The 12,330-nt window shown below is 42.6% G+C and overlaps 1 protein-coding gene across 8 annotated transcripts in view; it reads right to left on the bottom strand.

Annotated features, from left to right (window-relative positions):
* The window catches only part of CABIN1 (calcineurin binding protein 1), a 1,566,474-nt gene that overhangs the window by 1,087,469 nt on the left and 466,675 nt on the right, over window positions 1–12,330 (bottom strand). For all 8 annotated transcript variants that reach the window (XM_085634628.1, XM_085634623.1, XM_085634621.1 and 5 more), the window contains one exon: window positions 7,217–7,423. In XM_085634628.1, coding sequence (XP_085490754.1) covers window positions 7,217–7,423 — 207 coding nt within the window. The remainder of the gene's footprint in view (window positions 1–7,216; window positions 7,424–12,330) is intronic.

Here is a 12,330-nt window from a genome sequence, read left to right as displayed (position 1 = left end):
TCTGCAAACCACATTTTCTTGTATATTGAGTTCTACTCTAACATCCCAGAATTTACTTAAACTGGTAGGAATATCATTCTTGTTTTCCGGCCAACCATTCTTGATGAACTCTTTGATTGAACACATCTCTGTATCATTTTGCATACTGTCGTTCCATTCTTCCTTTTTTAAGCATGTAAGTTGCAAAATCACATCATCACATTCACAGCTAACAGGAGCACTTTCTCCCTCTGATGGAGACCGTGACAAGAAGTCAGCAACCGTGTTTTGATGACCTGGCATATATCTCACACAAAAATTGTAGCCTTCCAGTCCCAAAATCCATCTAGCAATTCTGGGGGTGGTTTTGTTGGCCCCTTTGGTGGTGAAAGCAAACATCAGTGGTTTGTGGTCCGTCTTTACAGTAAAAGGGATACCCCACAGAAAGAAGCGGAAGTGTTTGATCGCCCAGAAACAAGCTAGTGCTTCTTTCTCCACCACTGAGTAGTTCAGGGTATATAGCTCTTTATTGTTTGATTTTAAAAACCATTTACAACTGTACATGCTAATAATTAAATGATCTGATTTAACTATAATAAAGAATTTAAAACAGTACATGCTAATAATTAAATAATCTGGTTTGACTCTAGTAAAAAAATTTAAAACAGTTGATCAGTAAAATAGAGTTCAGTGGTCGTGAATGTCTTAGTAATATTCTGGTGCAATACGTCGCCCTAGGTTTCATGTAGTTTGAGATAAAACATCTTTTAGTTCAGGATCTCGACTCTTACTGAAGTGGGGGTTTGGCTTCAAGAAATCTTAACGCTTTATGAACGAATTTCGCAAGCCCAATATTTAACTTGGTGTTCGCAGGGTTAAGGGCAGCCAGTATTGCTTGACGGCAGGAACGTACACCCAATTTAATACATTGGCCTCTCAATAACTGCCGTCTGGCTTGAAGTAGTACTGGGCATGCACAAACAATATGTTCCATTGATTCGGTGTGGTAACCGCACAACCTGCATGCAGTGCTACAGCCCGACCGGCGCCATGCCGGGAGATTCTTCAAAAAGGGCCATTCTCCCATCCTCAAGGCTAAGAACTTACGCTTCCAATAAAGTGCATATGTGCTAGACAAATGAGGCAGCTGGACACCCACTTCGTAGTTGGTAATCACTGCCCAGGCATGTCCCCTCTTTGATAGTGTTGTCCTATCTGAATGGAAGGACCACAACCTAACAGATTTCTTTATGGCAGATTTTAACACTGATGGGGAAAGATTTAAGTCCCATAGGTCTTTTGCGCCTAAAAGCTGTAAGCTGTGATCCAGGTATTGTCGGTACTTTTGACTAGTGGGCTTTTTCTGTATTTCCTGCCAGAGTCGCGCCTCCAAAGAACCCTCCCGGGCCTGACGCAGTCTATGGCACAGTTTAACAAAGGCGCCTGCCTCCACACCGAGGTGATCTTGGAGTCCCAGTTCTAATCTCACCTGGGCTGGCGATGCAGATTTTGGCAGCCGGAATGCTCGTTTGAAGATTTTTGTAATTAATTTGTTTATTAATTTACTGGTTGAGCCCTTGGTGATCTCGTGACCATATGTTAGTGCGTTGATTACTTTGGCTTTCATTACTTTCAGCATAGGTGTAAGACTGGGACCTAATAGCTGGTTTGATAGTTTTGCAGCGGCCACCTCTAATGAGAGTGCTTTTATTTGTAATGCTTCCTTGTGCTTGCCAAAGGAGCCACTTGCCTCCAGGAAGATGCCCAAATATTTATAACTGGAGGTTGAGTCCAGCTTTGTAGTTGATTTCAGCACCCTTAAGAGCTCGAGATGCAAAGGCCACAATGTGTTCCTTGCCTTCCCCCATTTGGGTGAGGCTGGCCCCCAACCCTTTATTGCTTGCATCAGTGCAAAGGATTGTGGTTTTGTTAGGGTCAAACCTACCCAGCGATGGTGCAGAAATTATGCTTTCTTTGACTAGATCAAAGGCCTTCTGACAGGCATCGGACCACACATACGAGGTCCTGGATTTGAGTAAGTTACGTAAAGGTTCCACTATTGAGGAATAGTTCCTCACAAATTTTGAATAATATTCGGAAAGGCCCAAAAATGATTTAAGCTCTTGAACACCTTTAGGGGCCTCAGTGTCCCTAATCGCCTTAACTAGGTCTATTTTGGGTTTGATACCATCTTGAGAGATGGTGTGTCCTAGATACTCAACCGATCCCACCCCAATACGACATTTCTCCTTTTTTAGAGTGAGCCCTGATTTTTCCAAGTTGGACAAGACCATCGTGAGGGTGACGTTATGCTCGTTTAAGTCCTTCCCGTAGATTAGTATGTCATCTTGGAAACAGAGAGTTCTGGGAAGGTCTTTCAAGACATGCTGCATGATCCTCTGGAAGGCAGCCGCAGCTGAAGCCAAGCCGAAAGGCATGCGACGGAATTGGAAGGCGCCCAGGGGTGTCACAAAGGAGGTGAGATGCCGTGAGTTGGGATGAAGCTCCACCTGGTGATAGGCAGAGGATAAGTCGAGAACACTGAAACAACTCGCACCCTTAATGAGAGTTAGCACCTCATGAATACGTGGGAGGGGGTGCCTGTCTACCCATATGTTCTGGTTAAGGTCCCTGAGGTCTACACACAGCCTGATGTCCTTACTGGTAGCCTTGGTGGTAAGAACAATGGGGGCCAACCATTGTGAACATTCTATGGGTTCAATCACCCCCAACGACAGCAATCTGTCTAGCTCATTTTGAAGGGGAACCTGCATTAAATGTGGTATGGGTCTGGCTTTGTGTGCTACAGGCTTGGCATTGGATTTCAATTTGATGGAATGTTGATAATTCTTAAGTAATCCTAGGTCATCAGAAAACACTTTAGGGAAATCATTGCAAACCTCCATCCCTCCCACCGAGGGATCCACTAAGAGGACTTGATCAGGACTGTTGGGGTCTAACTTAATCCCGAGTTCCCTCTGGTGTTTCCATCCCAACAAATTGGACCCCTTTTGGGTAATGTATATCTTGCCCACCGTGTTCCTTCCTTTGAACCCTATTTCCTTAGTAGTCATGCCTAATAGTGGTATGGGGTCCCCATTGTAGCCTCCTGGTTGGATGTCCGGAGGCTGTACCGTTTCTTCCCATAAGGGAAACAGTTGAGAAAATACCGTGGCATCAACAAGGGTGTAAGGGGAACATTAATCAGCAAAGACAGATAGGGTTTTGTTATCCAGGGTAATGTTGCAAGAGGGAAATTTATCAGTATTGTTCTTGTCTTTAAGTTGAAAAATTAACTTGGGATCAGGAAATATTTGTGGCCCGATCTCCAACACCGCTTTGGAGCGTTGATCATGACAAACCCTGGTCAAATGTCCCTTTTTCCCACATTTGTGGCAGACCACCGAACGTGCTTGGCATATAGGGTTGTTGGCTAAGTGTGTTGGGCTCCCACACCTATAACACTTGAGTTTATTTCCCTGAAATGGGGTTTTCGCTGTCTTACTATTGTGATCTTTGCTTATGGCATTGACCTCCATAGTTTTGCCCCCTTCACCTTTCATTTCAACCATACAATCTGCCGTGTGCTCAATCCCTACTGCTATATCAAAGGCTTCCTTGAGGTTGGGATTGGCCGCCAGGAGCCTCTCCTGAATCTTATGATTGTTGGTGCGCCTGACCAACTGGTCTCTAATCAGGGAATCCTGAAGGGACTCAAACTCACATGTGTTCGCTAGACCCTTTAAGGCTGCGATAAATGGTTTAACCTTTTCATTTTTCCCTTGTGTTCTTGAGAAGAATTTATGTCTCTCTAACACTACATTTATCCTCTTACTGAAATATTTTTCTAGTTTGTTTACTGCCACTATATACACATTTTCATCATCATCACTATCACTTCCCCCTTCAGCATTAGTCGAAATATCATCATAGACTTTGCGTCCCTCAATGCCCAAATTGTGCAGGAGGGTGTGTAGCTTATGTAAATGGGAAAATGTTTCCCCCCCAATAGCAATTAGATATGACTCCAGTAACCCAAACCATTGTTTCCAGGGCAGAGCAGGTTCTCCTGCCTCGTTAAGGAAGGGTGGTGGTTGCGACATATTTGCTGCTGCCATATTTCAATTACAACTGGTTGGAAAGGGTTAATATTCAGCACCCCAGGATAATGAACAAAATAGTTAGAGGAAATAGGAGCAACACAAAAATCACACCATCTTTACAGCCCATACAATGCAAAACCCCAAATGTAATGGACTTTAGGATGGAGCAGTACAGAGATTTAGCAAAGATACCAGCTTGGACAGTCAGCATGAGATACGCAGCGAAACATCACCAACCTACTATACAATTCCCTGGTGACACACCCCCCAAAGTAAGTCACGTTAAGGCATGAGTAAGCAAAATAAAGTCAAGAGGAAGCTGAGCCTGTCAGCGTGAACAGACAAGCACGACGAAAGTGACAACAACTGTGCTCATCAGTGATGACAACTTTGTACAGCTGTGCCCGTCAGCGTGAATTGACAGGCCTGAATCCCAAAAGCTGTGCCCATCAGCGAAATGAAGATAACAGAAACTTGATGAAAGATTTCCCAAGGAATTCCCAGGATTTGTGTGGGAAATAACGCTGGAAACCCCAAAGTTAAATGCGTTGCTGTTTATCAGAATATCACCTTTAAGGAAGGCTGAACAATGTGTCCACACTGCCACCCGGAGGAACGAAGCGGAACCACACCTCAGTCGTCACAGCTGGGAAAAGTCAATTTTGACAGGCTGCTACGAGCGTGCGAGGTAGAATGCCGGTTCCCGCCACGATCGTGACCGAAGATAAGAATTGGCCACAAACTCGAGCAATTTTACAGGGGCTGTCAAAGCCTGACTCCCTCACAAGACTGACTGCCACACGCTCCCTGGAGACACTGCAGAAAATAGTCGTCACAGCAACAGCCCCTCAGATGGCAGCACCCAACCACGGACAGCGCTGAGGCAGAGAACCAGGGCACCCGTCTCAGAAACAGCGCTGAGGTGCGCAACTGAAGATGAAGGTCCGGTAACTGCAGCACACGCCCTGAAGAGATGCGAATGACAACGGATGAACGCCGAAATGCAACCTCCCTCGACCACAGCAGAAACGGAGCAGGGGACCCACGGGACAGGAATTCCCCACTACCACGGCTGAGGCAAAGCTGAGAGGCACTATGGAGGAAATCCGTCATAAGTCCATGCGAAGTGCTGAAAGACGAAACCAAAGATGAAAAGCGCTCCTCTAAACAGCACTTCAGATGGCAGCACCCAGCCAACACAGGACAGCTCTGAAGCAGCAACGTCAGCCGTCACAGAAGCAGCACTCTTGTACTCAAGCAGGGAATAAAGCGCAGGAAGGTGAAATCAAAGTTGCAATGCGCTCCCCTCATCGGCCGAAGGCAAAGAGCATCCCAACAAAGACAAAGCACGTCTTACTTGAATTTTTCACCGCGGAACCACCACAGGTGCTGAACAGTGATGAACTCCAAACCGCCGACAACTTATAACAACTGGATTTGAAGAAGAAATTGGGGGTGGTGGTGAGCCGGCCCCACCCAGCGAATCGTCGCCAGTGTTAAAATGAAGTACAAAGCAGGTAAGCAGATGACTCTTCTTTATTCGTACTTCCACCACCACAGGATCCAGCTTAACAAAGGAAGGGTGCAATGGAATGTTGGTGACAGGGCTAGGGGCGAACCAAGGGGAGGAGAAGGGAGGGGGGGAAGGGACGTACCAAGTAGGAGATTACAACAGAACTACTTTTGGTATTTTATTCTCACTGCACGACTCTCCTTTTAGGGTTTTGCATGATGGTGCCTTCTTGCATTTTGTGCGCGGTACTCTTATCTTGATAACATATTAAACAAAGAACACACCCCAGCCTACCCTCTTCCAGCTCTATCAATTATCTCCTTTGCTTTAGGCATTAGATGTGACTGACAACGTATTTTTCTTTTCGAGCTGGGGTGACATTTGTTCCATATAGTGCTGAAGAGCCCATCAACCATAGGGTAACACGTGTTGACCCCCACCCCCTAGGGTTCACACCTAGCAGGACGAAACAACAGATACATTACATCTTGTTGTATACCGATGGCTGAGTTATACTTGGATGCAACAGATGTGTGCGCTAGTTGAGCAGGTCTATTTTCACTTGACGTTTTTACTTAGAGATGCCAATTCTTTGTCTTTTTTCAACAATGGTGTACTGTCCGTCACTGCAGCCCTAAGGCTCACTTGCATTTAATTGTTTTTCTGTGACACCAATTGCTTTTGATGTATAGTAGCAATTACATTTGTAAGTCTTTTTGGAAACTATACAAACAATAGTGAATAAGTAAACACAAATATGTGGAAGTGAGCTCAGCGTCATTGCCTTTCCTGCTTGTGGCGCAACAATGCCTCTTATAATGCGTGTATATTGTGATTGAATACATACACATGATTCATTCTTAAAGGGTGATGGCAACCCCAGTGAGGCTACAAATAATACATTTGCCTCTCTTTGAAATGTAAGATATCTGTCCTGCTAGTGTTTTTTCTCTGTTCTTCTATGAAATGGTTTTTAATATGCTTTTCTATGTCAAAGGTGATTTTTTGAAGGAGTGTCAAAAAACAAAGCTCAACCGTATTCCAATGTTTGATTTTGTAAGCGGTGTCTTTGTTGAAATGAAAGTACTTCAAAGTCATATTTCGGTCTCAGTCCTTAGTTGTATTCGCTCATTAGGTTTCTGTCTGCAATCCTAAAGGTACACAGTGCGGGATGAAATTGAAGTGAAGCAAAACTGAAATAAATAATCACAAACTGAACGGTCTCTTAGCAAGTTAAGAAAAGTTATTAAAGATATCACAGGTATCGTTTTGACAGTGAAAGGCTGAGTGAGCCATCGATGCACTCTAGCCTGAAGCCAGCAAAATACACAAAGATCTCTACAGCAGGTGTCAAACCCAGAGAACCATCTTTGATGTTTGGAAAGCGGGATGGTAAATGTAGCAATATAGCAATCGTACAGAGGAAAGATAGAGATTTCCATTGAATGTAAACTTTAGAACAGCCTCTGCACTGCCAAACACATTTTCTGTGGCTAATTTCACAAGACGTTTGCTTTAGAATATTGACATAGAACACATATCTATACAGTTTAATAAACACTTTGTTTTGAGCAGTGGATGCAGATTACAGGTGACCGGCCTAGTGAAGCAAGCTCCTTACCCTGCAGCTGGTGCCCTCGATGTAGGCAGACAGACACTCCATACTCAGCTTAGGCTTCCCTGTGCGAGGGACGGTGGAAGCAATCTTTTTGAGAAGGTTGGCAAGGTCAGCGGACACAGTGCTGGTTTTGTAGCCATCAAACTCGGGGAGGGTTTTAGGCTTAAAATAGTCAAACATGAATAAGGCATCCTCCCACACCAGCTCCACCTGAAGAGAGAACAAGACAACATCTGTTTTTAAAGCACTTGCTTGACGTCCATGTTTATGATGTAACACACTTAGCAACCACTGAAACACACTGAATGAAGCTTTCTCTTGTTATAGAAAAAGGCCCAAGTAAACCACGTCGTTGAAGATCAAGACATTTACTCTTGAAGCACATTTTTGTATTTACTGCTCAACACAATGGCCACAATAATTTGGACTACCACTTTCTTGAATAGTAAACTTATGTAGTTGCTTACTACTAACATTCTTTTTATTTATCTCATTTACACATTTCTGTTTGTAGGATTGGCTAATGTATGCCAGGCTTCAGTACAAAAAAAACTAAACATAGAAAGGGGACAGATTAGGGTACAGTAACTTTAGTCCTTCTCTTTTTTCCTACTTGTTGATAGCAGACATCAGCATTAGAGGTCATTGAACATCTATCAAAATTGACAGTGTTTGTTTCCTGTACCAAAGTGGAGGGTGCTGTTTAATATACCTGATGTTCTTAAGAACTCTTGCTCCCAATCAAATATGGTGTATGCAATCTCATGAGATTTGGTAGTCTCTCCAAATTTCATTAAACTTCCTATGTGGCAGTGATGTTTAGCATTCACTATATAAGGAAGTACCCAACATCTTGTCAGTGCTTGCAAATCGCTATGTATAGAAACTTCATCTCTGTTGGATTTTCACAGAAGCTATTCCTGAATCTCAATAACTCTATTTCTAGGTACCCCTTGTCTTCAGTTACTTGTTGGATGTTTTCATAACCTATTTAAAGCAAATGATTCTTTAATTAGTGGATTGTGCTGTAAAAGTTCCAGAAAGACTTGGGGCAAGATGCAACAAACATTTTTGTAGATGTAAATTCTCCAATTCGAAATTCACAAATCACAAAAAGGTATTTCACATGTTGTACAAAACCCATGTTAGGGGTTCTGTAAATATTTCCCTACTCCTAAATTGGGATTGGACACAAAATCACATGTTAGCAATTCCCATTTTGGGGTGGTAACCCATCTGCAAAAGTGAAGGGGTTCCTAAAGTGAAACTTTACAAAAATTAAAACTATTTTTTTTAAAGAAGCACAATTCCTCTGAAGAAAATTGGGCTGCTTAAAAAAAAAGGACTATTTTACTTACCCCTTCAGCATCTGTTCTTGGCATGAAGAGCTGTAGATTCATTTACTTTGTATAGTCCTGCTATCTAGTGCTGGGTCCATATGTTTGCAAGTTGTTTTTCTTCGAAGAAGTCATTTCCAGTCACGAGGCAAGGTGACTCCTCCTTTCGGTGATAGTGCGCATGGGCATCGACTCCATTGTTAGATTGGTTTCCCGTAAGAGGGTGAGAATGGAGTGAGTGTAGTATATAGATGCCCATGGGTATACAATGTGAATAAGAACTTCAACACCCAAAGGTGTCCGGGGAGGAGGGAGGGCGCATGTGAATCTACAGCTCTACATGCTAAGAACAGATGCTTACAGGGTAAGTAACATAATCCGTTCGAGGCATCTGTGCTGTAGATACACATGCTTTGCATAGACTGTAGAGCAGTACCCTCCAAACGTGGTGGCTAACCAGTGGGTGTTGCAGTTGTTTGAAAGAGGGTTTTTAGCACTGCCTGTCCGACATTAGCCTGTTGACGTGCCAAAACATCCACAAAATAATGTTTTGTAAATGTGTGTGGTGTAGACATGTAGCTGCCTTTCATTTGCCAGCAATGGGAATGTTACCTAAAAAGGCCATAAATACTCCTATTTTGCAAGTAGAATGTGCTATAGGAGGTACTGTTAAAGTTCTTTTGGCTTTAGCATAGCAAGTTTGAATACATTTGACAATCCATCTCGAAATGCCGGATTTCGAGATAGGTTTTCCTTTATGCAACAAAAAGTTGTTTGTGAGAAAATCTTTTGTCCTATCAATGTAGTATAATAATGCTCTTTTGACATCAAGTGTGTGTAGAGCTCTTTCTGCTACTGAATCAGTTTGAGGAAAGAACACAGGTAACTCAACCAATTGGTTAATATGAAAAGCAGAGACAACCTTTGGAAGATATGTTGGATTTGTACGAAGAACTATCCTATCTTTATGGAGCTGAAAGTAGGGTTCTTCTAAGGTTAATGCCTGTAACTCACTAACATGTCTTAGTGAAGTGAGAGCTATTAAACAGGCAACCTTCCATGAAAGAAATTGTAGCGAACAATTGTGTAATGGTTCCAGACAGGTGCAGGTGGTGCCCTGGGTGGTATTATTCTTTTAAGGCCTTCCATAAAGGCTTTGATCACAGGGACTTTAATTAAAGATAAATGTTGCCTGTTCTGAAGATATGCATCTACTGCTGCAAGGTGTAGTCGAATAGATGTGTAGGCCAAACCTGCGCATTGTAGATGCAAAAGATAACTAATATTTTGTATAGATGCATCTAGCGGATCAATTGAATTATTATTACAATATATGACATCTTTTCCACTTTTCTGCATAACATGCTCTAGTGGTAGGTCTTCTTGCTTCTTTAAGAATTGACATACAATCCGGTGGTAGGTTTAGATAACCGATCTCTATGACGTCAGGAGCCAAATCGCAAGGTTGAGGTCTTTGGGATTTGGATGTCTGATTTCTCCACGGTTCTGTGTGAGAAACCGTGAAGCTTCTGATGTGAAGCTTCTGATGTGGAACCACTGACAATTCCAACAGTGTTGTGAACCAAGTGACGAGCCCATGTGGATGCTAAGAGGATCAGTGTGAGAGATATCTGCCTGAGTTTCCGAACCAGAAATGGAAGGAGAGGGAGAGGTGGAAAAGCATAAGCAAATATCCCTGACCAGTTCATCCATAGAACATTGCCTTTGGATAGAGGGTGTGGGAACCTGGAGGGGAAGTTTGGTCATTTTGAGTTCTAAGCATTTTGGTAGTGGGCACATGTTTAGTCTTGCATGAGACACTATCGCAATGCATGATGCCATCATCCCTAGTAAATGCATGAATGTTCTGGCTGAGGGATACGGGTTGACTTGAAACTGTTGTAACAGTGTCTGTAAACTCTGAATCCTGGCTGCATTGGGATATGCTAGAGCCATGTGAGTGTTTAGTATGGCTCTTGGATATGGTTGTGTTTGATTGGGTTGAAGATGGGATTTTTGTTTATTGACTGTGAATCCCAACTGATGTAGAAGATGTAAGGTAATTTGATTGTGATGCACACACTTGAGATGTCAGTAGTCTTTTAAGAGCCAATCGTCTAATTATGGGAAGATATGTATTTGTTGTCGTCTCAGATGTGCCGCTACTACTGCTAGGCACTTAGTGAACACACTGGGAGCAGTTGTCACTCCAAACAGAAGTACTTTGAACTGATAATCATTTTGGCCCATCACAAATCTGAGGTATTTGCGATGTGCTGGGTGAATAGGTATATGTAAGTATGCGTCCTTTAAGTCTAGCGCTGACATAAAGTCGCCTTGCTGCAGAAGTGGAAGCACTTGTTGGAGAGTAACCATGTGGAAGTGTTCTGTTAATATGTATAGGTTCAGTGGTCTGAGATCCAATATTGGTCTTAACAAACAGTGTTTTTGGGAATTAGGAAGTATAGTGAATATACTTCTGTTCCTTGTTGTTGTAGTAATGGAACAAGTTCTATAGCTCTTTTTGTGACAAGAGCTTGTACTTCTTGTTTGAGTAGATATTTATGTTCCAAAGACAGTTTGTGAATACGAGGTGGGTTGCTTGTGAGTTCCAGGCAGTGACAATATTGGATAATACCTAATAACCATTTGTCTGTTGTTATTGACTGCCAAATGGGTAGAAACTGATGTAATCTTCCCCCTGCAGGTGAAAGTTCGGGGGATTGATATCAAGTCACTGTTTGTTAGTAGATGGTGTACCTTTACCTCTTCCTTTAAAGTTTTTACCTCTATACCAATCTCTATAAAAATCCTCTAGAGGAGGATGACTGTGCCATTGCTTTATATGAAGATGCAGAGGCATCTGTGGTATTATTTTTGGAGCCCTCTCTATAGAAGGAGCGACAAAATGAACCTCTATTTGACGGAGGCTGAAGGGCAACCATTGATTTTGCTGCTTCTGTGTGCTTTTTCATTTTTTCTAGCGATTGGTCTATCTGAGGCCCAAAAAGGTGTTCTTTGTCAAATGGTGCATTAAGTATAGTTTGTTGAACCTCTGGTTTGAAACCAGAAATTCTGAGCCATGCATGCCTCCTTAGTAGAATGCTGGTATTGAGTCCTCTAGCTGCAGTTTCTGCAGCATCTAAAGCACATCTAATGGATGATTTGGAAATAAGCTTGCCTTTTTGCACTAGTTCTTGGCCTTTTTTCCTGTGTTCTTCTGGAAGATATTGCAATAATTCTTCCATCTCATCCCAAAGTGACCTATCATACCTAGCCAACAGCCCTTGAGTATTGTCTATTGGCCAATGATTGTCTGATTGAGCAGCTCTCTTTTCCCCGAAGCATCTATTAATTTGCTCTTTTACGTGCATGTGTAACTACTAAGGAGTCTAAAGGCAACTTGCCCTTAATAAATACAGGTTCAGATGGAGGGACTTTATGTTTATCGACTCTAGACGTCAGAATATGTGACCTAACAGGATCCTTAAAAATTTCATCTGCATGCCTCATCATACTCTTTAACATGGACAAAGACTAAGATGTTATGTGTGTATTCCCTAAAGTTTCAAAAAGGAAATCTTCTAGGTCTTCTTAATCTAAAGTCACCCCATGACAAGTGGCTGCTCTAAAAATTAATGCTTGATAAGTATTATCATCATCAGGAGGGGGAGGTTTGGTTGGATATAGATCAGGATCTGTGTCCCCTGGTGGATCTTTGTTCTAGTCGTCCCATGGGTCAGGTATCTGATCATCATTGTCCTCATTATCAGCTATATC

The sequence above is a fragment of the Triturus cristatus genome, chromosome 11 (genome assembly GCF_964204655.1).
Source record: "Triturus cristatus chromosome 11, aTriCri1.1, whole genome shotgun sequence".
Lineage (NCBI taxonomy): Eukaryota > Metazoa > Chordata > Amphibia > Caudata > Salamandridae > Triturus > Triturus cristatus.
Note: the sequence above shows the minus strand (reverse complement) of the source record. Positions and strands in the feature narration are given on the sequence as shown.